This window comes from Dermatophagoides pteronyssinus, unplaced genomic scaffold, assembly GCF_027571235.1.
Source record: "Dermatophagoides pteronyssinus isolate colony J.1.1.1.1 unplaced genomic scaffold, Derpt_VIB-CSIC_2022.12 sq0025, whole genome shotgun sequence".
Classification (NCBI taxonomy): Eukaryota; Metazoa; Arthropoda; class Arachnida; order Sarcoptiformes; family Pyroglyphidae; genus Dermatophagoides; species Dermatophagoides pteronyssinus.
In genome coordinates, this window is record NW_027461549.1 from 192,048 (window position 1) to 213,944 (window position 21,897).

Sequence of the window (21,897 nt, forward strand, 5' to 3'; positions counted from 1 at the left end):
TACAGGCTTTTCCTCTTCTGGTTTCTTTACTTTTTTAATCTTTTTGATGATTTTCTTCTTGCCTTCAGGTGTTTCTGCAATTTGTTCAATCGTCTCGACGACATCCGAAATTTCGACAAATTCTGTCATTGATGTGACTTCTTCTGTTACTTCACCTGGTTTTTTGATTTTCCGTATAATTTTCTTTGGTTTTTTCGTTTCATCAACAATTACATGATCACCAGGTTGTTCAACGTATTCCTCGGGTTTCGTTTTTTCTGGTTTCTTAACTTTTTTGATTTTGTGAACAGTTTTCTTCACACCTTCTGGCATTTCTTCTATTTCTTCGATTGTTTCGACCACTTCAGATACTTCGATAAATTCTTTCATCTCAGGTTCTTTTTCGGTAGTTTCTTCTTCTGGTTTCGTTACCGGTTCATCTTTTGAAATTGTTTCGAAACTTACTTCTGGTTTCATTTCCTCAACCACTTTCTCATCTGGTTTCTTCAACTTTTTCAAGACAATTTTCTTTTTATCTTTTTTCAAATCAATTGATTCTTCAACTAAAACATCTTCTGGTTTTTCAGATTTTTTAATCTTTCGAATAATTTTCTTTGGTTGACCAGTTTTATCATCGACAATCAAATGTTCATCAGGTTTCTTTTCATATTCTTCAGGCTTTTCCTTTTCTGGTTTCATTACTTTTTTCACTTTTTTGATGATTTTCTTCTTTCCTTCTGGCATTTCACTAATTTCATCAATTGTTTCTATAACTTTTGAAATTTCAATAAATTCACTCATTGGTATCGCACCTTCAGTTATTTCGCCTGGTTTTTGAATTTTTCGAATGATCTTTTTTGGTTTCTTTGTTTCATCAACGATAACATGATCACCAGGTTGTTCAACGTATTCTTCAGGCTTTTCCTCTTCTGGTTTCTTCACTTTTTTGATTTTGTGAACAGTTTTCCTTTCTCCTTCTGGTGTTTCTTCAATTTCTTCGATTGTCTCTACCACTTCTGATACTTCAATGAATTCTTTCATTTCAGGTTGTTCTTCAGTTGTTTCAACTTTTCTTTTTTCGGGCACATCATCCAATTTTGATTCAAAACTAACTTCTGGTTTCATTTCCTCAATCACTTCTTCATCTTGCTTTTTTGGTTTTTTCAAGACAATTTTCTTTTTGTCTTCTGTAAGATCAATTTTTTCTTCTACCAAAATATCTTCTGGCCTCTCAATTTTTTGAATCTTTTGATGATTTTTTCGGTTTTCCAGTATCATCAAATAGAAGGTGTTCATCAGGTTTCTTTTCATATTCTTCAGGCTTTTCCTTTTCTGGTTTCTTTACTTTCTTAATCTTTTTGATGATTATCTTCTTGCCTTCAGGCGTTTCGTCAATTTGTTCGGTAGTTTCGATGATATCTGAAATTTCTACAAATTCAGTCATTGGTGTTACTTCTGTTATTTCACCTGGTTTTTTGATTTTTCGTATAATTTTCTTCGGTTTCTTCATTTCATCTATGATAACATGATCACCAGGTTGTTCAACGTATTCTTCTGATTTCTTTTCTGACGGTTTCTTTACTTTTTTGATTTTGTGAACAGTTTTCTTAACACCTTCAGGCATTTCTTCAATTTCTTCGATTGTTTCCACTATTTCAGAAACTTCGATGAATTCTTTCATTTCAGGTTCTTCTTCGATGATTTCTTCGAGTTTTTTCTTTGGCATATCTTTTGGAGCAATTTTGACGTGCACTTCTTTTTTCATTTCCTCAATCACCTCTTCATCTGGTTTCTTGGGCTTTTTCAAAACAATTTTCTTTTTGTCTTTAAGATGAATTTCTTCTTTTGTTTCTTTCTTGTCATCAGGTTTTTTAATTTTGCGAATGATTTTCTTTGGTTTGCCTGTTTCATCCACTACCAAATGTTCATCTGGTTTCTTTTCATATTCTTCAGATTTCTCATCGTCTGGTTTTTTAACCTTTTTTATCTTTTTGATGATTTTCTTCTTTCCTTCAGGAGTCTGACTGATTTCTTCGATAGTTTCGATGATATCAGAAACTTCGACAAATTCAGTCATTGTTGTTACTTCCTCTGTTATTTCACCTGGTTTCCTGATTTTTCGTATGATTTTCTTTGGTTTCTTTGTCTCATCAACGATTACATGATCACCAGGTTGTTCAACATATTCTTCTGGTTTGGTCTTTTCTGGCTTCTTTACTTTTTTAATTTTGTGTACAGTTTTCTTCACTCCTTCTGGCATTTCTTCAATTTCTTCGATTGTTTCAACAACTTCGGAAACTTCTATAAATTCTTTCATTTCTGGTTCTTCTTCGGTGATTTCTTCTGGTTTTTCCTCTGGTTTATCTTTTGAAATTGTTTCAAAACTTACTTCTGGTTTCATTTCGTCAGTAATTTCTTCATCTGGCTTCTTTGGTTTTTTCAAGACAATCTTCTTTTTGTCTTTTGTTAGTTCAATTGTTTCTTCAGTGACAACATCTTCAGGTTTTTCAGATTTTTTGATTTTCCTGATGATTTTCTTTGGTTTTTTCATTTCATCAACGATTACATGATCACCAGGTTGTTCAACGTATTCTTCTGGTTTGGTCTTTTCTGGTTTCCTTATTTTCTTAATCTTTCTTATGATTTTCTTTTTGCCTTCAGGTGTTTCTTCAATCACATCCATCGTTTCCACTACTTCCGAAATTTCGATGAATTCAGTCATTGGTATCACTTCTTCCGTAACTTCATCCGGTTTTTTGATTTTCCGGATGATTTTCTTTGGTTTTTTCGTCTCATCAACAATTACATGATCACCAGGTTGTTCAACGTATTCTTCAGGTTTTTTTTCCTCTGGTTTCTTAACTTTCTTAATTTTGTGAACAATTTTCTTTTTACCTTCAGGAGTTTCTTCAATTTCATCGATAGTTTCTACAACTTCAGAAACTTCGACAAATTCTATAATCTCCTTTTCTGGAAAATGTTCCATCATTTCCGATGGTTCTTGCTTCAATTTTTCCTCTAAAATTTTCTCAACTGTAATTTCTGGTTCTAATTTTTCAATTACATCTTCAGGTTTTTGTTGTTGTTTTTTCAATATGATTTTCTTTTTATCTTTTACCATTTCAATAAATTCTTCACTTATAATATCTTCAGGTATTTTATCATATTCTGGTTCTTCAGATTTCTTAATCTTGCGAATAATTTTCTTTGGTTTTCCTGTTTCCTTATCAACAACTAAATGTTCATCTGGTTTCTTTTCATAATCTTCGGGTGTCTGATCGTCTGGTTTCTTTACTTTTTTGATTTTTCTTATGATTTTCTTCTTGCCTTCTGGAGTCTGACTGATTTCTTCAATTGTCTCGACAATATCTGATATTTCAACAAATTCAGACATTTGTGTTACTTCTTCAGTTACTTCACCTGGTTTCTTGATTTTCCTTATAATTTTCTTCGGTTTTTTCGTCTCATCGACGATTACATGATCACCAGGTTGCTCAACATATTCTTCGGGTTGTGTCTTTTCTGGTTTCTTAACTTTTTTGATTTTGTGAATAGTTTTCTTCACGCCTTCAGGCATTTCTTCAATCTCTTCAATTGTCTCCACAACTTCAGAAATTTCAATGAATTCTTTCATATCAGGCAGCTCTTCAGTCGTTTCTTCTGATTTTTCCTCTGGTTTATCTTTTGAAATTGTTTCAAAACTTACTTTTGTTTTCATTTCGTCAGTAATTTCTTCTTCTGACTTCTTAGGCTTTTTCAGAATTATTTTCTTTTTGTCTTTAAGATCAATTTCTTCTTTGGATTCTTTTTTATCTTCTGGCTTTTTAATCTTACGAATGATTTTCTTTGGTTTACCTGTTTCGTCTACAACCAAATGTTCATCTGGTTTTTTCTCATACTCTTCAGGTTTTTCCTCTTCTGGTTTCTTTACTTTTTAATCTTTTTTAACGATTTTCTTCTTGCCTTCATGGGTGTTTCTTCAATCTGTTCGGTAGACTCGATGATATCTGAAACTTCGACAAATTCAGTCATTGGCAGCACTTCTTCGGTTACTTCACCTGGTTTTTTGATTTTCCTGATGATTTTCTTCGGTTTTTTCATTTCATCAACGATTACATGATCACCAGGTTGTTCAACGTATTTTTCGGGTTTCTTTTCCTTTGGTTTTTTCACTTTTATGATTTTGTGAACTGTTCTCTTTTCTCCTTCTGGTGTTTCTTCAATTTCTTCGATTGTTTCTATCACTTCAGAAACTTCAATAAATTCTTTCATTTCAGGTTGTTCTTCGGTCGTTTCTTCTGGTTTTTCATCTGGTTGAATGGCGGGACTTGATTTGAAACTGACTTCTGGTTTTATTTCTTCAATCACTTTTTCTTCTGGTTTTGTAGAACGTTTCAAGACAATCTTTTTCTTGTCTTTCAATTCAATTTCTTCTTTTGTCTCTTTTTTATCATCCTGTTTTCTGATCTTACGAATGATTTTCTTCGGTTTACCAGAATCATCAGACAGAATATGTTCATCAGGTTTTTTCTCATAATCTTTGGGTGTCTGATCGTCTGGTTTCTTTACTTTTTTGATTTTTCGTATAATTTTCTTCTTGCCTTCTGGAGTCTGGCTGATTTCTTCTGTTGTTTCAATGATATCTGATATTTCAACAAATTCAGTCATTGGTGTGACTTCTGTCACTTCACCTGGTTTCTTGATTTTCCGTATGATTTTCTTTGGTTTTTTCGTTTCATCTACGATAACATGATCATCAGGATGTTCAACATATTCGTCTGGTTTTGCATTTTCGGGTTTCTTCACTTTTTTGATTTTGTGGACAGTTTTCCTTTCTCCTTCTGGTGTTTCCTCTATTTCTTCGATTGTTTCCACCACTTCAGAAACTTCGATATATTCTTTCATTTCAGGTTGTTCTTCAGTCATTTCTTTTGGTTTTTCCTCTGGCTTATCTTTTAGAGCCTTTTCAAAACTGACTTTTAGTTTTAATTCTTCAGTAATTTCATACTCTGGTTTCTTGGGCTTTTTCAAGACAATTTTCTTTTTGTCTTTTTTCAGATCAATGGATTCTTTAACTAAAATATCTTCTATTTCTTTAGATTTTTTAATCTTTCGAATAATTTTCTTTGGTCTTCCCACTTCGTCTACGACTAAATGTTCATCTGGTTGTTCAACGTATTCTACAGGTTTCTCATCATCTGGTTTCTTTACTTTCTTTATCTTTTTAATGAGTATCTTTTTACCTTTCGGTGTTTCTTCAATCTGTTCGGTTGTTTCGATAATATCTGAAACTTCGACAAATTCAGTCTTTGGTGTCACTTCTTCGGTCACTTCGCCTGGTTTTTTAATTTTTCGAATAATTTTCTTTGGTTTTTTCGTTTCATCAACGATTACATGATCACCAGGTTGTTCAACATATTCTTCTAGTTTCTTCTTTTCTGGTTTCTTTACTTTTATGATTTTATGAACAGTTTTCCTTTCTCCTTCTGGTGTTTCCTCTATTTCTTCGATTGTTTCGACAACTTCAGAAACTTCAATGAATTCTTCCATTTCGGGCTGTTCTTCTGTTGTTTCTTCTTGTTTTTCATCTTGTTGAACCTCAGGACTTGATTTGAAACTGACTTTTGGTTTTATTTCCTCTATCACTTTTTCTTCTGGTTTCTTTGGTTTTTTCATAATTATTTTCTTTTTGTCTTTAAGTTCAATTTCTTTCCTTTTGTCTCTTTCCTGTCATCTGGTTTTCTTATCTTTCGTATTATTTTCTTTGGTTTGCCTGTTTTGTCTACGACTAAATGTTCATCTGGTTTTTCAACGTATTCTACAGGCTTTTCATCTTCTGGTTTCTTTACTTTCTTAATCTTTTGATGATTTTCTTCTTTGCCTTCTGGTGTTTCTTCAACCTCTTCGATTGTCTCGACAATTTCCGAAACTTCGATAAATTCAGTCATTGGTGTCTTTTCTTCGGTTACTTCACCTGGTTTTTTGATTTTCCTGATGATTTTCTTTGGTTTTTCATTTCATCAACGATTACATGATCACCAGGTTGTTCAACGTATTTTTCTGGTTTCGGCTTTTCTGGTTTTCTGACTTTTATGATTTTGTGAACCTTTTTCTTATCACCATCAGGCGTTTCTTCAATCTCTTCAATTGTTTCGACAACTTCAGAAACTTCGATGAATTCGACAATCTCATCTTGTTTTGGCTCTTCTTTCGGTCCTTTTCGTACAAATTTCCTAACGATTTCTTTTTTTCAATGAAGAAGATTTAATCGATCAATATCAAGAAAAATAATTTCGAATTGAGCATGAGCAGAAAAATTGTAGCGTCATAATGTGTGCTTTCCATACATTCCGGCGGTTGTTGGTAATTTTTGGAATTTTTGTCAACATCAGGCAGACAAACACGCAGAAGCTTAATGATAATTTTATAGCTTGGGAATTTTTTACATACTCAAATCAATCTCGGTACATTTTCATATAGATTTCAATCCTACCAAATTCAAAGCCTGCAAAATTGCATATAATTTATACATACCTGGTTTGGTTTCCTTCCGTTTAGATTCTTCATCTTCTTCCTTTGATTCTGGTTGCTGCTGTTGCTGATCCTATGGGAAAACGACAACGGAAAAGAGAGAGAATTATCATTTGTAATTAACATTTTTTTTGTAAAAATCTTAATTTGATTTTTTTCATTCATTTTGTTTTTCGTATTGGTCTCCCCCCATTTGATAGTTTTTTTTAAATTATAAATTTTAAAAATTTAAAAATTAGTTAAAATTAAATTTAAAATTAGTTAAATAAATTAAATTAAAAAAAAGATTATAAAAATTGAAAGAAAATGTTACCGTTATTAGTTTAAATGGTGGTGATTGATCAGTAATTTGGTTATTTAAACTAAATTCTACACGGATAAATGGTTCAATCATGAAACTTATTTCATTGGTGATGGTTGTGGGTAACTGGTTTTTATTAGTAGTTAATGGTGATTGAGATGGTAACTGGTAACTAGTTTCAAGGTTTTTCAAAAATTCAGTAAAAATGATTTGATGATGATCTGAAGGATGCGAAAGAATCTTATCGTCGATAACTGTTGTTGCATCTGAAAAAAAATCAAAAGATAAAACAAAATTAATTAAAAAGTTTCTTCGGTCCCGGGAAATTTTCATAGTAAAACTTTCATAAATTACCTGGTTGTTGCAATTCAATCATTTTATCATCAACGAAAATTTCAAATCGTTTATCATCAACTTTTTCATCAATTTTCTCATCAGTGATTCTGGCTGGAATTTGACGACATTTTTTCATTACTTTTCTTTGTCCATCTGGACTGATTTCTTCTTCGATTATTTCTTCAATGGTAATTTCTTCATTTGGTTGTTCAATGATTTCTTGATCCGTTACATCATCCATCGTGAATTTGATCGATAATTTTGGCTGACGAATTTTTTTAATTTTTCGGATAATTTTCTTCTTGCCACCATCCAATGTCACCGATTCTTTTTGTTCGACAATAATTTCATCAAGAATTTCTTCCATTGGTTTTTTCATTTTATCCTCGTCAATTTCCGAAGAAATCTTTCCAAAATCAGATTGATCTTCTGGTAGATCAATTATTTCTTCAAAAATTTCCGTTTCATTATTTTCAAACAATTCTTTTTCATCAAATATTTGTTCAATAATATCAATTTCATCAAATAATTTCAGTGGTTCAGTGGATTCTTGTTTTTTAATTTTTTTTAACATTAATGTTTTCATAAATAATTCTGGTTCAATTTCTTCTTCTTCGATATCTTTAATTTTCTCTTTTTTCGTCATTAGTTGTTCGGAACTAATTTCAACCGATTCAACAGGTTTTTGTTGTTCTGGTTTACCTGTTGAATCAACTAATTTTTCCTGTTCTTCTGATTTATCGGACGGAACAATTTCTGCTTGTTCAATAATAACTTCAGTGCCATCTGGTTTCATTGATTTTAGTCGTTCATCGACCATTTCTTTTTCGACTATTTTAACAATATCATCTTTTTCATCGGTTATTGGTCTTCGTACAATTTTCATTTTGGTTTTACCATCATCCAAACTTTCCATTATCATTGATTTATCTGCTGGTCTTTCCATAATTTCTATTGTGCCATCAGGTTTTTTCACCGTACTTCGAATGATTAATTTTTTCGGTTCTTCAGGTCTATCCTGACATGCTGGTAATTCAACAATCTCTTCGGAAATTATTTCGGCAATTTCTTCCATAACATTTTTATCCAATATAAATTCTGTTTCAACCGCTCCTGGTTTCAATTTACGACGAACAAGTATTTTTTTCAATTTTCCCTGTTCTTCCGATGGAATTTCAATAATTTTTTCCTGAAGAATTTTCTCCTCTGACAACAATTTTGGTTTTTTATCACCAGAAAGTTGTCGATATTTACGAACGACAATCTTTTTTGGCTTTTTCAAATATTCTTCAATTTCAATTTGTTCAATAATCTCTTCAATTTCATTTGGTTTTTTCAACCGTCGTTTAATGATTGTTTTCTTTGGTTCACTTGGTTTTCGTGGTAATTCTTCGCGAATTTCTTCACCGACGATTTCTTCAATTTCTTCGACAATATCTTCGGGTTTAATTTCACTCAATTCAGGCATTTTACTATCTTTTGGTTTTCGAAATTTACGTATTTTGTGAATCTTTTTCGGTGATGTTTCGAATGGACTTGGTTGATCAATAATTTCTTCTGAAATTGTCACAAATGTTTCCTTTGGTTTTAGTGAAAATTTTTCAGTTTCTTTTTCCACCAGTGATTCTTCTTTACGTGATTTGGGTTTTATTTCAATTTTTTCTGGTTTTGGTACGACAAGATTTTCAATTTTTTCTGGTATCTTTTCTGTTGGTTTCTTCACTTTTTTGATTTTATGAACAGTTTTCCTTTCTCCTTCCGGCATTTCTTCAATTTCTTCGATTGTTTCTACCACTTCAGAAACTTCGATAAATTCTTTCATTTCACTTTGTTCTTCAGTCGTTTCTTCTTGTTTTTCATCTTGTTGAACCTCAGGACTTGACTTGAAACTGACTTTTGGTTTTATTTCCTCTATCACTTTTTCTTCTGGTTTCTTTGGTTTTTTCAAAATAATTTTCTTTCTGTCTTTCAGGTCAATTTCTTCTTTCGATTCCTTTTCATCTTCGGGTTTTCTTATCTTTCGAATAATTTTGGTCGGTTTACCCGTTTCTTCATCTACGATCAAATGTTCACCAGGTTGTTCAACGTATTCTTCTGGTTTCGCCTTTTCTTCAATTTCTTCGATTGTTTCAACAACTTCAGAAACTTCAATGAATCCTTTCATTTCAGGTTGTACATCGATCTTTTTTTCCATTATTTTCTCTGGCTTATCAATTGGAACAGCATCAAATTTGACCTCTGGTTTAGTTTCTTCAGCCATTTCATCTGTCTTTTCTTGTTCTTTCAAGACAATCTTTTTCATGTCTTTTTCTTCACCAGCAACAACTTCAGGTTTTTCAATTTTCTTGGTTTTCCTGATGATTTTCTTTGGTTTTTTCGTTTCATCAACGATTATATGATCATCAGGCTGCTCTACATAATCTTCAGGCTTTTCATCTTTTGATTTCTTTACTTTTTTAATTTTGAAAACAGTTTTCTTGTCTCCATCAGGTGTTTCTTCAATCTGTTCAATTGTTTCCACTACTTCGAAAACTTTAACAAATTCAGTCATTGGTGTCACTCCTTCAGTTACTTCGCCTGGTTTTGGAATTTTACGTATTATTTTCTTTGGTTTTTTCGTTTCATCAACAATTATATGATCACCAGTTTGTTCCACGTATTCTTCTGGTTTGGTTTCTTCGGGTTTCTTAACTTTCTTAATTTTATGAACAGTTTTCGTTTCACCTTCAGGTGTTTCTTCAATTTCTTCGACTGTCTCTACCACTTCAGAAACTTCGATGAATTCATTCATCTCAGTTGGTTCTTCGGCCGTTTCTTCTGGTTTTTCTTTTGACTTATCGAAGCTGACTTCTGGTTTCATTTCTTCAGTCCTTTCTTCATCTGGCTTCTTAGGCTTTTTCAAAACAATTTTCATTTTGTCTTTGAAGTCAATTTCCTCTTTGGTTTCTTTCATGTCGTCAGGTTTTTTGATTTTGCGAATGATTTTCTTTGGTTTGCCAGAATCATCGGACAGGATATGTTCATCTAATTTTGTTTCATATTCTTCTGCCAATTTATCTTCTGGTTTCTTCACTTTTTTAATCTTTTTGATGATTTTCTTCTTGCCTTCTGGCGTTTCTTCGATTTCATCCAATGTCTCAACAACTTCCAAAATTTCTACAAATTCTGTCATTGGTGTAACTTCTTCTGTCACTTCTTCTGGTTTTTCAATTTTTCGTATGATTTTTCTCGGTTTTTTCGTTCCATCAACGATTATATGATCACCAGGTTGTTCAATGTATTCTTCTGGTTTTGTCTTTTCTGGTTTCTTTACTTTTTTGATTCTGTGGACAGTTTTCTTGACGCCTTCTGGCATTTCTTCAATTTCTTCAATTGTTTCTACCACTTCAGATACTTCAATAAATTCTTTCATCTCAGGTTTTTCTTCAATTGTTTCATCTTTTTTCTTTTCGATCTTATCATCGGATTTCAATTCTTCAGTTACTTTTTGATCTGGTTTTTCGTGCTTTTTCAAGACGATCTTCTTTTTGTCGTTTGTAAGTTCAATTTTTTCTTCAGTCACAATATCTTCAAGTTTTTCGGTTTTCTTAATTTTCCTAGTGATTTTCTTTGGTTTCTTCGTTTCATCAACGATTACATGATCACCAGGTTGTTCAACATATTCTTCGGGTTTCGTTTTTTCTGGTTTCTTTACTTTTTTGATTTTATGAATAGTTTTCTTCAAGCCTTCTGGCATTTCTTCAATTTCCTCGATTGTTTCTACAACTTCAGAAACTTCGATAAATTCTTTCATTTCATCTGATTGTTCTACAGTCGTTTCCTCAGGTATTTCTTTTGAAGCCATTTCAAATTTGACTTCTGGTTTCAATTCCTCAATCTTTTCTCCATCGGGTTTTTTCAATACAATTTTCCTTTTATCTTTTTTCAGATCAATGGATTCTTTTAACGGAACATAATCTGGTTTTTCAGTTTTCTTGATTTTTCTGATTTTTTCATCTGGTTTTCGGATCTTTCGAATAATTTTCTTTGGTTTGCCGGTTTCATCCACTACCAAATGTTCATCTGGTTTCGTTTTATAATCTTCAAGTTTTTCATCGTCTGGTTTCTTCACTTTATTAATCTTTTTTATGATTTTTTTCTTGCCTTCAGGTGTTTCTTCAACCTGTTCGATTGTCTCGATGACATCTGATATTTCAACAAATTCAGTCATTGGTGTCACTTCTTCGGTTACTTCACCTGGTTTCTTAATTTTCCTAATTATTTTCTTCGGTTTATTCTTTTCATCAACGATAACATGATCACCAGGTTTTTCAACGTATTTTTCAGGTTTTTTCTTTTCTGGTTTCTTTACTTTTTTGATTTTATGAACAGTTTTCTTCACACTTTCCGGAGTTTCTTCAATTTCTTCGATTGTTTCGACAACTTCGGAAACTTCGATAAATTCTTTCATCTCAGGTTGTTCTTCAGTTGATTCATCTAGTTTTTCTTCAATCTTATCTTTTATATCAGTTTCGAAACTGACTTCTGGTTTTAATTCTTCAGTCACTTCTTCATCTGGCTTCTTTGGCTTTTTCAAGACAATCTTCTTTTTGTCTTTTGTAAGTTCAATTGTTTCTTCAGTAACAACGTCTTCAAGTTTTTCAGTTTTCTTGATTTTCCTGATGATTTTCTTTGGTTTTTTCGTTTCATCAACGATTATATGATCACCCGGCTGTTCTAAATAATCTTCTGGCTTTTTATCTTCCGGTCTCTTTACTTTTTTGATTTTGTGAACAGTTTTCTTGTCTCCATCAGGTGTTTCTTCAACCTGCTCAATGGTCTCGACGATATCTGAAACTTCAATAAATTCAGTCATTGGTATCATTCCTTCAGTTACTTCGCCTGGTTTTTGAATTTTTCTTAGGATCTTTTTTGGTTTCTTTGTTTCATCAATGATTACATGATCGCCAGGTTGTTCAACGTATTCTTCGGGTTCCTTTTCTTCTGGTTTCTTAACTTTTTTGATTCTGTGAACAGTTTTCTTGTCTCCTTCTTTCGTTTCTTCAATTTCTTCGATTGTCTCTACCACTTCAGAAACTTCGATAAATTCTTTCATTTCAGGTTGTTCTTCGGTGGTTTCTTCTGGTTTTTTCTTTGGCTTATCTTTTAGAGCAGTTTCAAAACTGACTTTTGGTTTCAATTCTTCGGTCAATTCTTCATCTGGTTTTTTCGGCTTTTTCAAGACAATTTTCTTTTTGTCTTTTTTCAGATCAATGGATTCTTTAATCAAAACATCTTCTTCATCTTTGGATTTTTTAATCTTTCGAATGATTTTCTTTGGTTTGCCCGTTTCGTCTACAACTAAATGTTCATCTGGTTGTTCAACGTATTCTTCTGGCTTTTCCTCTTCTGGTTTCTTCACTTTCTTAATCTTTTTGATGACTTTCTTTTTGGATTCAGGTGTTTCATCGATTGTTTCTACTACTTCATAAACTTCAACGAATTCAGTCATTGGTGTCACTTCTTCGGTTAATTCATCTGGTTTCTTGATTTTTCGTATAATTTTCTTTGGTTTTTTCGTCTCATCAACAATTATATGATCACCAGGTTGTTCAACATATTTTTCGGGTTTCTTTTTTTCTGGTTTCTTGACTTTTTTGATTTTGTGAACAATTTTCTTCTCACCTTCAGGCATTTCTTCAATTTCTTCGATTGTTTCCACTACTTCAGAAACTTCAATGAATTCTTTCATTTCAGGTTGTTTTTCGGTCGTTTCTTCTGGTTTCATTTCGCCACTCACTTCTTCTTTTTCTTCTTGTTTTTTGACAAATTGTTCATCTATCATTTCACTACCATCAAATTTTTGAAGTTTACGTTTAAGAATCAATTTTTTTGGTTTTTCAACCTTTGAAACATTATCAACTTGTTTATCTTTGACCATTATCGGTAATTCAATTATTTCTTCATCAACAATAACTGCCGATTCTTCGGTTACATCTTTCATTTCAATTAATTCTTTTCCATCTGGTTTTCTGAATTTTCTTTCAAATATAATCTTTTTCGATTTTTCAATCTGTTTATCTAATGGTAATTCAACAATTTGTTCGGATATTATTTCCATTTTTTCCAATGGTTTTTCCTCTTCTTTATTTTCAGTGATTATCAACATTTTTTTAATTTTCATATCGTTCAATGGTTCATCGAAAATTTCATCCGATCCATCTGATTTTCGTATTAATCTTCGTAAGATTAATTTTTTTGATTTTTTATCTTCGGAATCTTCTATTCCCGATGGTTCAATCAATTCTTCATCAATAACATCGACTGTTTCAACGGATTTTCTTCGTTTTATAATCGATTTTTTCCCACGATCTGATTGTAATTCAATAATTTCTTTGATTTTTTCATCATCGATTTTATCTTTCACTGGCTGTTCAATTTCTTCTTCCATTGGAATTTCAACGATTTCTTCTTGAACATCATTTAAAATGACGATTTCATCAACGCCATCTGGCCGTCGAATTTGACGTTTTATTGTTAATTTTTTTACTTTTTCTTGTTCTGTTGTTTTTGGTGATATTTCGGTTATTTCCTCGGAAAAAATTTCACCTTCTGTTATCATTTGTTGTTGTTTTGGTGATTCGGGTCGATATTTTCTTATGATCATTGTTTTCGGTTTCCGATCTTGATCATCAGGCACTTTGGTGATTTGTTCGACAATTTCTTCTCTACCATCCGGTTTCTTCAGTTGACGAATTTTTATCATCTTTTTTGGTTTACCTGGTTCTTTGATTTCTTTTGTTGTTTCTTCGGAAATTAACTCTTCCTGGTGGATTTCATCACGTGATTCATCAGGTTTTTCCGCCATTTCTTCCGAAGAAATTTCCCTAATTTCTTCGGGTTTTTTACTTTCAACAACTTTTTTCATTTTTTCCAATTTTTCCATTGAAAATTCAAATAATTCTCCGCTATCAAATTGAACCACTGGTCTTCGAATAATTTTCAACTTTGTTTTGCCATCAACACTTTCCATTATCATTGATTTATCGGCAGGTCGTTCCATAATTTCTACTGTACCATCCGGTTGTTTTACCGTACTTCGAATGATTAATTTTTTCGGCTCTTCTGGTCTATCCTGACATGCTGGTAATTCAACAATCTCTTCCGATGTTACTTCGGCAATTTCTTCCATAACATTTTTTTCCAATATAAATTCTGTTTCAACCGTTCCTGGTTTCAATTTACGACGAAACAATATTTTTTTCCATTTTTTCGATTCTTCTGATGGAATTTCAATAATTTTTTCCTGAAGAATTTTTTCCTCTTCCAACAGTTTTGGTTTTTTATCCTCTGGTCGTTGCCGATATTTACGTACAATAATCTTTTTCTGTTTTTTGGGATGTTCTTCAATTTCAATTTGATCCGAAATTTCTTCGATTTCATTTGGTTTTTTCAATCGTCTTTTTATGATTGTTTTCTTTGGTTCACTGCGTTTTTGTGGTAATTCTTCCAGAATTTCTTCTCCAACAATTTCTTCAATTTCTTCGACAATATCTTCGGGTTTAATTTCATTCAATTCAGGCATTTTACTATCTTTTGGTTTACGAAATTTACGTATTTTATGAATCTTTTTCGATATATCTCCAGTAACATCGAAAATTTCTTCCGAAATTTTCACCAATGTTGTTGGTTTTGGTTTTTCCTTCAGAATTATCTTTTCTTCTGGTTTTTTTATCGGTGGTTCTTGACGTTTGATTGTTTTTCTTTTATCTTCAACAACTTTATCACTGTCAATTTCATCGATTTGTTCGGCAATCTTTTCAGTAACTTTTGATTTTTCCAATTTTTCCGGTAATTTTTCTTCAGGTAAAATACTTTCTTCCTTTGGGATTTCAACAATTTCTTCTTGTACATCTTTTAAAACGTCAATTTCATCAACGCCATCTGGCCGTCGAATTTGACGTTTTATTGTTAATTTTTTTACTTTTTCTTGTTCTGTTGTTTTTGTTGGTGAAATTTCGGTTATTTCTTCGGAAATAATTTCACCTTCTGTTATCAATTGTTTTGGTGATTCGGGTCGATATTTTCTTATAATCATTCGTTTTCGATCTTGATCATCAGTCACTTCGGTGATTTGTTCAACAATCTCCTCTCTACCATCCGGTTTCTTCAGTTGACAAATTTTTATCATCTTTTTCGTTTTATCCGATGGTAATTCTTGAATTTTTTTGAAAACGATTTCAACATTGTCTTTTTCCATATCTAAATCTACGAATGTTTGATTCACATAGGTAGGTTTTTCATGTTTTCCTTTTATGAAAATCTTTTTCGGTTTCTTTGAAATTTGTTCTTCTTCGCTAGTTGCAATCATTTCGTCGATTTTGTCTGGTGATTCAATTTTTCGATCAAATTTTGGTTCAACTTTTTCTTGTTCTTTGAATGAAATTTCAATAATATTATCATCGACAGGTATCTGTTGCTCAACAATCATTTTTACTGTTTGATCTGCTATCGGTAATTCATCAATCGTAACTTTCATCATTTCTTCTGGAAATTTTTCCATTTTCTCATTGTCAATCGACGGTAATTGTAACTGTTTTTCAATCTTTTGATCTTCAGTTTCTTGTTTCAAAGTTGCAAGTTTTTTCAACTTTTCTGGTTTATCTTCAATCATCATTTTTTCTGGAACCAATTCTTTCGGTTCGCTTTTTGGTTTTGAAACTATTTCTTTTGGTTTTGATTTTTTTAATGTTTTCTTTTTCCGAAATTCTTCTGAATCTTTTTGTTTTTCCATTTCGTCTTCGTCAGTTTTTTTATCCGAAATTGTTTCGGTAATTTTTTCCTCTGGTTTAATTTCATCTTTCCCGATATCTAACGGTGAAACTTCGATCAATTCTTCCAAGATAATTTCACCTTCCGTTATCTGAGCTTGTTGTTGTTGACGTTCTTGATCAATAACTGATGGAACATCGAAAATTTTTTCCACAATTTCTTGCCGTTTAACTTTTTGTTTTGTTAATATCTTTTTACTCAATTTTTTCGGTTCTTCAATTTCTTCGGTTGTTTCTTTGGTAATTTCTTCCAATCGATCTGGTTCACAGGTAATTGGCTCCGGCAGCATTTCTTTCTCTTTTTTCATCAATATCAATTGATCTGGTTCACCGAGCCGTTCCATAATTTCTTCAGTACCATCAGATTTTTTCAATCGACGTTTTATTATCAATTTTTTTGTTTCTTCCTCCTTATCATCTGTCGGTAATTCCACGAATTCTTCTGTGATTACATCGAAAATTTCTTCAACAATATCTTTTTTACGAATAAATTCTGTTTCAATTACATCGGGTTTCAATTTACGACGAATAAGTATTTTTTTAGATTTTTCCTCAGAAACTTTCTCGGGAATTTCAATAATTTCTTCGGAAATTATTCTTTCTTCAGATAAAAGTTTTTTATCGTCATTATCATCTATAAGATATTTACGTACAACAAGTTTTCTAGGTTTTCGGGGAAATTTCTCAATTTCAATTTGTTCAACAAATTCTTTACCATCATCTGGTTGTCGAAATTTTCTTTTAATTATTGTTTTTTTTGGTTGATTTTTCTCAGGTTTTTCCGACGGAACTTCAATCAATTCTTCCGATATTTTTATCATTTCTTTTCGGGAAGATTTCTCCACTTTCTTATCATCTGATTCGATGACTTTTTCAATTTCACTTAGTTCGGTTATTCTTCTGGATTCGATTTCATCAATCTGAATGCTTGGCCGAACAAGATGATCCCGTTCATCAAACGGTTGTTCAATCACTACTTCTTTTCCATTTGGTTGACGTAATTTGCGTTTTATAATGAATTTTCTCGGTTCGACTGGTATTTCGATAATCTCCTGACTGATAATTTCTCCTTTTACAAGGATGAAATCTTCAGGTTTGATTTCATGACCAGAAATTTGTTGTTCAATCATAGATCCATCAGAATTTTCCAATTGCCTTCTTATAATTAATTTTTTTGGCATTCCTTTTTCATCACCGGGAAATTCAAAAATTTCTTCCGTTAACATTTTCTGTATTTTTTCGGGAAATTTCTCTTGTTTCTTGGGTGATAATTCTTTCTTCTTCATTTCAATCGCTTTTCGTACCAATATTCGAGGTTTTTCCTTAGGTTTTTGTCCTGGTGGTGAGGATATCTCAACCACATCTTCTGGTGAAATAATTTGTTCACTTATTTGTTCACTGCCATCAGGTAGTTTAAGTTTTCGACGTAGAAGATATTTTTTCTTCATCGAATCTTCGCTAGAATCCGGAATTTCTTGAATTTCTTCATCAATAATTTTTATTATTTCTCTAGTTATATCACGTTGATCAATGATGAATTCATTTTCATCAGAAATTTTTTTCATTTTCCGTTTGAAAATAATCATTTTAGGTTGACCAGGTGCAACAGAAAATTCCAAAAGATTATCAGGGTCGATTAATTTTTCAGTTATTTCTTCTGATTGATCTTTTGGATTTCTTAATTTTTGTCTTAGAATTAATTTCCGAGAAGTTTTTGTTGATTTTTGCCTTTCATCTTGACTTGGGAAATGTTCCAGAATTTCTTCCTCAATAACTTCTTGTTGTTGTTTTGGTTGTGGTTGTTTATCTTCTTTTGATTTTCGTTGTGATCTTCGTCTTTGATACAATTTTCTTCGCTTTTTTCCACCATCATCGATAGATTCTTCTTCCGATAATGATACTATCGATATTTGATCATCGATTGTTTTCTTTTTCAATATCGATTTTTTTGGTGCGGAAATTTTTTCATCGTCCTTCTCTCGTTTCATCAACTTATTCATCATTTCAACATCATCATTATCATCGTAAATACTTACCTTTTTATCATCATCAACAACTTTACTACTTACTACTTTGGTTAGTAACTTTTTATCATCAACATCAGGGATACCATCATCATCATCACGGGTTAATTTAGGAAAGGTTGGTGGTGGTGGTGGTGGTGTTAATGATTGTTTTTCCAAAGGTTTTACCTCTTTCTTCTCATCTTCAACAATCGTTGATGGCTGTCGTACGTCATCTTTGGATTTTCGTTTAATTATTTTAATTACTTTTTTAATAATTTTTTCTTCTTTAAATTCAATTTCATCCTGATCAGGTTCAGGTTGAAATTTTATCTCTGCAATCGATATTGCTTCACCTAAAAATGAAAATATCCTTGCACGATATTCACCCATATCTTCTTCATTCATTTTCGAAATGATTAATTTTGAATTATAACCATCATTTATAATTTGATAATAATCACGATAATCATCATTATCCGTATCAATAATTTTACCATTATGATACCAGAATATAATTGGTTTTGGATTACCAATATAATCTACTTCATAGATGAAATCTTTTTCACCTAATTTTACAATTTTATTTCGTAATGTTCTGGTGAAATCTGGTGCTACAAGATCAGCATAAACATCTATTGGTTGTTCATTGGGACTTAATTCTATTGGGTGGAAATAGATTTTTTTTCAAATTGAATATCAAGATAAATTTTACCACTATTTGTTAACACTTACGTTCAACATTAATCTGTCCAATTGTTTGTGTTTGGCCATATTGATTTTCAGCAATACATTTAATTTCACCTTCATCATCTTTAAATATTTCCATTATTGTTAATTCAGTCCAACCAATTTCTTCAAATGTTTTTACAATAAAAAATCTACGATCACGTATTAGATGACCATTATGATACCAATTAAATGTTGGCATTGGATTTCCATTAGCTTTTAAACGAATCGTTATTATATTGCCTTCTTTTACACAAAGTTCTACCGGAATTTTTTCAATAAATTCTGGTTTTTCACCTGTTTTCGAAAGCATTTTTTTTAGTTTGTTTATCATTGCGTTTAACCCCTTAATACTCACCCAAAATATTAACATTAACCGATGATGTACGTACACCACAACGATTTATAGCCCGAACAGTATATTTACCCGAATCATTTGGATGTGCTTTTGCAATTTCTAATTGACTTGTTGTCAGGATTTTTGTTTGATCATCATTACGTTTACGTTGTTCACTGATATGATGAAAACGTGAATCTTTTATCTTACGGCAATCATGAAACCAATATATTTTTGGTGCTGGTTGTGATTCAACAATAGCTTCCAATAAAATTGGTTCATTTTTCCTAATGGTTATTGGTCGTAATGGTTTGAGAAATTTAACCTGACAATCTTCTCTGGGTATTCCATCATCCAAATCCGCATCCATATCATCATCTGGTTTATCTTTTGCCGGTTGTTTTTTCCCTAATTATTTCAGTTTGGTTTTGGACGCAACAAAAAAATGAAATTAAGAAAATCTCTTAACCCCTCTCTCTCCTGCCTTACTTTCAACAAAAACATTAAATTTTTTTTCACATTTTCCCAATTGATTTTCAGCAACACAACGATATTGACCTTTATCTTCCGGACATATTTGTGCAATTATTAATGTACATGATATATCATCTTGTAAAATCTACAATTCAGTGCAATTCAACGCAATGCGATGCGATCATCAATAAATCAGTTCAAATCAAATTTTTCCAACGATAATTTATTTCATCATCATCATTTTAGGCAAGTATTTTTTTTTGTTGTTGTTGTTTGTTTTTTGGGAAAAAAGAAAGAAAGAAAGAAAGAAAAAAAGAAAGAAGGAAATGAAAAAATGAAATTTTAAAAGAAAAAAGAAAAGAATTATACTGTATTTGTGTGTGTCGATGGTGTGTAAATAGCCATCTATAAATAGCCATCGTTTTTTTCAGTGTATCCAATAATGTTGTTAAAATAGGATGTTAGTGAAAAATGGATGCAAAAAAAAAAAAAAAATTTGTTTTTTGAAATTTTCATAATTTTTTTCAGTTTTTTTTCGTGTGGTGTAATTCAGTGTTAATGATGGTAAGTGTTGTGCGTGTGAGTGTTCAGTTTTTGGTTTCATTTTCATAAAATTTTAAAATTTCTTAGTTTTTAGTTTATACCTGAACTTCTCTTGATTGATAAATTTGTTGACCATCTTTATACCATGTTACTTTTGGTGTTGGTGAACCAGATAACGTACATGTTGCATATAATTGTGAATCTTCTTTGGTTGTTATATCATTTAGATCGGATAATTTTGGTTTTTCCGCTTCATCGGCTAAAATTTTCAACGGGAAAATAAGGGAGAAAGGAAAAAACCGAAAATTTGATTAGGGAAATTTATTAAAAAACCCTGAAAATCAACTTACAAATAACTTTTAATCTAGCCGATGTTGATATCCGACCAATTTGACAACGATAAATACCTTCATCTTCAGTGAATGCTTCATATATACGTAATGTATGATATTCACGATCAGATGTCATACGAAAATATCTTGATTGTTTAATAATTTCATCATCTTTATACCACAGTATTTCCTGATTCGTACCGCATGTAATACGACATTTGAAAACAGCTGATTGTCCTTCTTTAACAATTAAATCTTTTAATTTTTCAATTACATTTGGTTCAACAAATGATTGTTGTTGTTGTTCAATTGATTGTTCCGCGGAATCTTCAACAATAACTTCAGCTAAACAACGTGCTTCACCAACATTATTCATAGCAACACATTCATATTGGCCAGAATCATTGATATTTGCATCCAATACTACTAATGTATATTGATCTTCATGTTCAACAATACGATGTTTTTTATCTTCCTGTATACGTTGTCCATTTTTAGCCCAAAATACATTCATTGGTTGTGAACCATTAATTTTTGAATCTAATGTTATAACCAAACCAGTTCTGGTTCTTATACATTGTATTGTTTTTGTAAAACTTGGTGGTATATCATCAGATTTTTTTCTGATTTCTTCAACAATTAAATTTGCTGAACATTTAGCCTGGCCACCATCATTCTGTATCGATATACTAAATATACCAGAATCTTCAACAAAAACTTCCTGTATAATTAATGTTGATTTAAATTCTTCGGTTATAATCTAAAATAGGGGGAGAAAATTTTTGGAAAAAGTTAATTTGCTTCCCGGGAAATTTCCCAACGAAAAAAACCTACCTTAAAATCATCAGAATTTTGTATTTCAAAATTTTCACGATACCATGTTACTGTTGGTGTTGGCCGCCCGGAATATTCACATTCAAAACGTGCTTCATTACGTTCATTAACACGACATGGTTTAATTTTTTTTATAAATCTTGGTCCAATTATAATTGATTGTGGTTTTTGTTGTATTTTATGTTCAGCAATCATTTGTTTATGTTCTTGATCCAATGAACTTGTTTCTTTAATTTTCCTTGTTATCTCCATTTGATCACGTAATTCTTTTTGTATTTGTTTTTGTTCTTTTGTAACTATTTCATGACTATGTATTAATGTTTGTGAATCCAATTGGGTAGAAATAGTTTTAGGCGATGATATTATTTTAAATTTCTTTTTTGTTTCAATTTCCAATGGTTCTTTGGTTGATGAAGTAACTTCATCCTTACAATATGTTGCATCAGCTTTTATCGGTACATAATCAACTAAATGTTCACGGATTTTAATTCGTTCACCATCTTCTGATTGTTCAGTATACCAAACAATTTCTTCTTTTTTATCATTTAATCTTTCTTCAAATATATTTTCAGTTTCATGTTCTTTACGTGATTTTTGATATTTTTCAACATTATCATCATAATTTGCTGTAGAAGAAAGTTTGCAGAAGAAAGTGGTTAAAGTGAATCAATTTGGTTAAAAAAATCAA

At 31.5% G+C, this 21,897-nt stretch overlaps 4 protein-coding genes across 4 annotated transcripts in view; all 4 read right to left on the reverse strand.

Annotated features, from left to right (window-relative positions):
• Positions 1-1,104, reverse strand: part of LOC142645864 (uncharacterized) — a 51,698-nt gene extending 50,594 nt beyond the window's left edge. Inside the window, exon 1 of the mRNA XM_075823313.1 lies at positions 6-1,104. Within this exon, the coding sequence (XP_075679428.1) occupies positions 6-1,104 (1,099 nt within the window). The remainder of the gene's footprint in view (positions 1-5) is intronic.
• Positions 1,105-1,200: 96 nt separating this feature from the next.
• LOC142644828 (uncharacterized) lies at positions 1,201-3,946 on the reverse strand. Its single transcript, XM_075823250.1, has one exon. The coding sequence runs from the start codon at positions 3,695-3,697 to the stop codon at positions 1,211-1,213; it is 2,487 nt and encodes an 828-aa protein (XP_075679365.1). The 5' UTR covers positions 3,698-3,946; the 3' UTR covers positions 1,201-1,210.
• LOC142645865 (uncharacterized) lies at positions 3,907-5,835 on the reverse strand. The gene has a single exon (XM_075823314.1). The coding sequence runs from the start codon at positions 5,653-5,655 to the stop codon at positions 3,907-3,909; it is 1,749 nt and encodes a 582-aa protein (XP_075679429.1). The 5' UTR covers positions 5,656-5,835.
• Positions 5,836-5,862: 27 nt separating this feature from the next.
• Positions 5,863-21,897, reverse strand: part of LOC113789093 (uncharacterized) — a 29,835-nt gene continuing 13,800 nt past the window's right edge. The window contains exons 6-15 of the mRNA XM_075823315.1: positions 21,210-21,835; positions 20,394-21,135; positions 20,145-20,302; positions 19,516-19,645; positions 19,048-19,434; positions 18,696-18,986; positions 7,166-18,622; positions 6,824-7,077; positions 6,514-6,583; positions 5,863-6,222 (exon numbers count right to left, since the gene is read on the reverse strand). Coding sequence (XP_075679430.1) covers positions 5,945-6,222; positions 6,514-6,583; positions 6,824-7,077; positions 7,166-18,622; positions 18,696-18,986; positions 19,048-19,434; positions 19,516-19,645; positions 20,145-20,302; positions 20,394-21,135; positions 21,210-21,835 — 14,393 coding nt within the window. The 3' untranslated portion in view covers positions 5,863-5,944. The remainder of the gene's footprint in view (positions 6,223-6,513; positions 6,584-6,823; positions 7,078-7,165; positions 18,623-18,695; positions 18,987-19,047; positions 19,435-19,515; positions 19,646-20,144; positions 20,303-20,393; positions 21,136-21,209; positions 21,836-21,897) is intronic.

What these genes read in the sequence shown, in the direction of transcription:
- LOC142644828 (XM_075823250.1), bottom strand. Translation starts at nt 3,697, where the DNA reads ATGAAAACAAAAGTAAGTTTTGAAACAATTTCAAAAGATAAACCAGAG.
- LOC142645865 (XM_075823314.1), bottom strand. Translation starts at nt 5,655, where the DNA reads ATGAAAAAACCAAAGAAACCAGAAGAAAAAGTGATAGAGGAAATAAAA.